Below are 1,636 nucleotides of genomic sequence, written 5' to 3'. Positions count from 1 at the left end.
CGAGCTCAGATTCCAGACCAAATTGTCCCATATCCGAGTCACGGCACCAAATTGGAATAAGCGTTTGAGGCCGATTATATTTATCAAGACCGAATTTATTCAAGCAAGCAATCAAGCAGGCAAAAGAGCGCTGGGCGGCCGGGGCGTCTCCTGCTCCACCAACGGCGCGCACCTCACCCCCACCAGAGTCCCTTCTTATAGTTTAGTAGTCCCGGGCCTACGTGGCACATCCTGGTATCTTTCTGGTGGTCGTGAGGATAAAGGTCATAGTCTTCCTCCACGCTGTAGATCAGTTTCTTTCCTTATCTGGCCATGTTGACCCGAGAGGTCCCCATGGCCATGCTGTCCCCAAAGTGTCCCCATGGCCCTGCCCTGGGGGGTCCCCATGGCCATGCTGTCCCCAAAGTGTCCCCATGGCCCTGCCCTGGGGGGTCCCCATGGCCCTGCGGTCCCCAAAGTGTCCCCATGACCCTGCCTCGAGGGGACCCCATGGCCATGCTGTCCCCAAAGTGTCCCCATGGCCCTGCCCTGAGGGGTCCCCATGGCCCTGCTGTCCCCAAAGTGTCCCCATGGGCCTGCCCTGAGGGGTCCCCATGGCCCTGTCATCCCCAAAGTATCCCCATGGCTCTGCCCTGAGGGGTCCCCATGGCCCTGCTGTCCCCAGACTGTCCCCATGACCCTGCCATGAGGGGACCCCATGGCTCTGTCATCCCCAAAGTGTCCCCATGGCCCTGCCATCCCCAAAGCGTCCCCATGACCCTGCCCCCGAGGGGACCCCATGGCTCTGCTGTCCCCAAAGTGTCCCCATGGCCTGTCATCAAGGCCCTGACATCTCTTTCACTTCCCAGGTCCCCATGGGTCTGCTCCGGGTCCTGCCATCCCTGAGGGGACCTCGTAGCCCTGTCCCAAAGGGTCCCCATGACCCTGCCATCCCTGTCACAGTCCCAGGTCCTGGGATGTCCCAGGGTGCTGGGGACAGGATGGGATTGGGGACAGAGCCCTGAGCGGTGGCAGGACACAACCAAACACCTTGTGACAGTGACACCAACACTCTTTATTGCCTGGGGAGGGGACGGGGATTAAACCCCCTTCGCAAAGGGAGATGGTGGGTGACGGGGCTGCAGGGACGCGTTGGGGACATCGGGACAGCTGGTTACACGCTGGTGGCCTGAGCATCGTCACCACTCTCGTCCCAGCCCCGTGCCACCATCCGGCGTCCCGGCCTCCCGGGGTGGCCCAGGGCTTGGGCGATGGCACCCCGCAGCTCCGCCTGCTCCCTCTCCAGCACCGACAGCCGTCTCTCCTGCCAGGGGACCATGTCAAGCCCCCAGTCGAGTCCCTTTTGTCACCCCGGGGGAGTCCACCCACCTCCCGGCTCTTACCAGCTCCCGGCTCTTCTCCTCGCTGCTCTTCAGCCTCTCCAGGTCTTTCTTCCGGGTGCCTTCAGCCGCCGTCAACCTAAATTGGGCTGAGGATGAGCCAAGACCCCAACCCAATGGTGGGGCACCCACCGGCCATGGGGCACCCATGCCTTTGGAGCACCCAATCCCCATCCCCATCCCTACCTGGTGCCTAAATTGGGTTGGGGATGAGCCAAGACCCCAACCCAATGGTGGGGCACCCGCCAGCCATGCTG

General features: G+C 62.5%; 1 protein-coding gene across 1 annotated transcript in view; it reads right to left on the bottom strand.

Annotated features, from left to right (window-relative positions):
* Positions 1-1,153: 1,153 nt before the first annotated feature.
* The window catches only part of LOC118453040 (disabled homolog 2-interacting protein-like), a gene marked incomplete at its 5' end in the record, with an annotated part of 4,784 nt that continues 4,301 nt past the window's right edge, over positions 1,154-1,636 (bottom strand). Inside the window, one exon of the mRNA XM_035901545.1 lies at positions 1,154-1,303. Coding sequence (XP_035757438.1) covers positions 1,154-1,303 — 150 coding nt within the window. The remainder of the gene's footprint in view (positions 1,304-1,636) is intronic.

The sequence above is a fragment of the Egretta garzetta genome, unplaced genomic scaffold (genome assembly GCF_000687185.1).
Source record: "Egretta garzetta isolate BGI_Z169 unplaced genomic scaffold, ASM68718v1 scaffold1091, whole genome shotgun sequence".
Lineage (NCBI taxonomy): Eukaryota > Metazoa > Chordata > Aves > Pelecaniformes > Ardeidae > Egretta > Egretta garzetta.
This window is presented reverse-complemented; position numbering and strand designations above follow the sequence as displayed.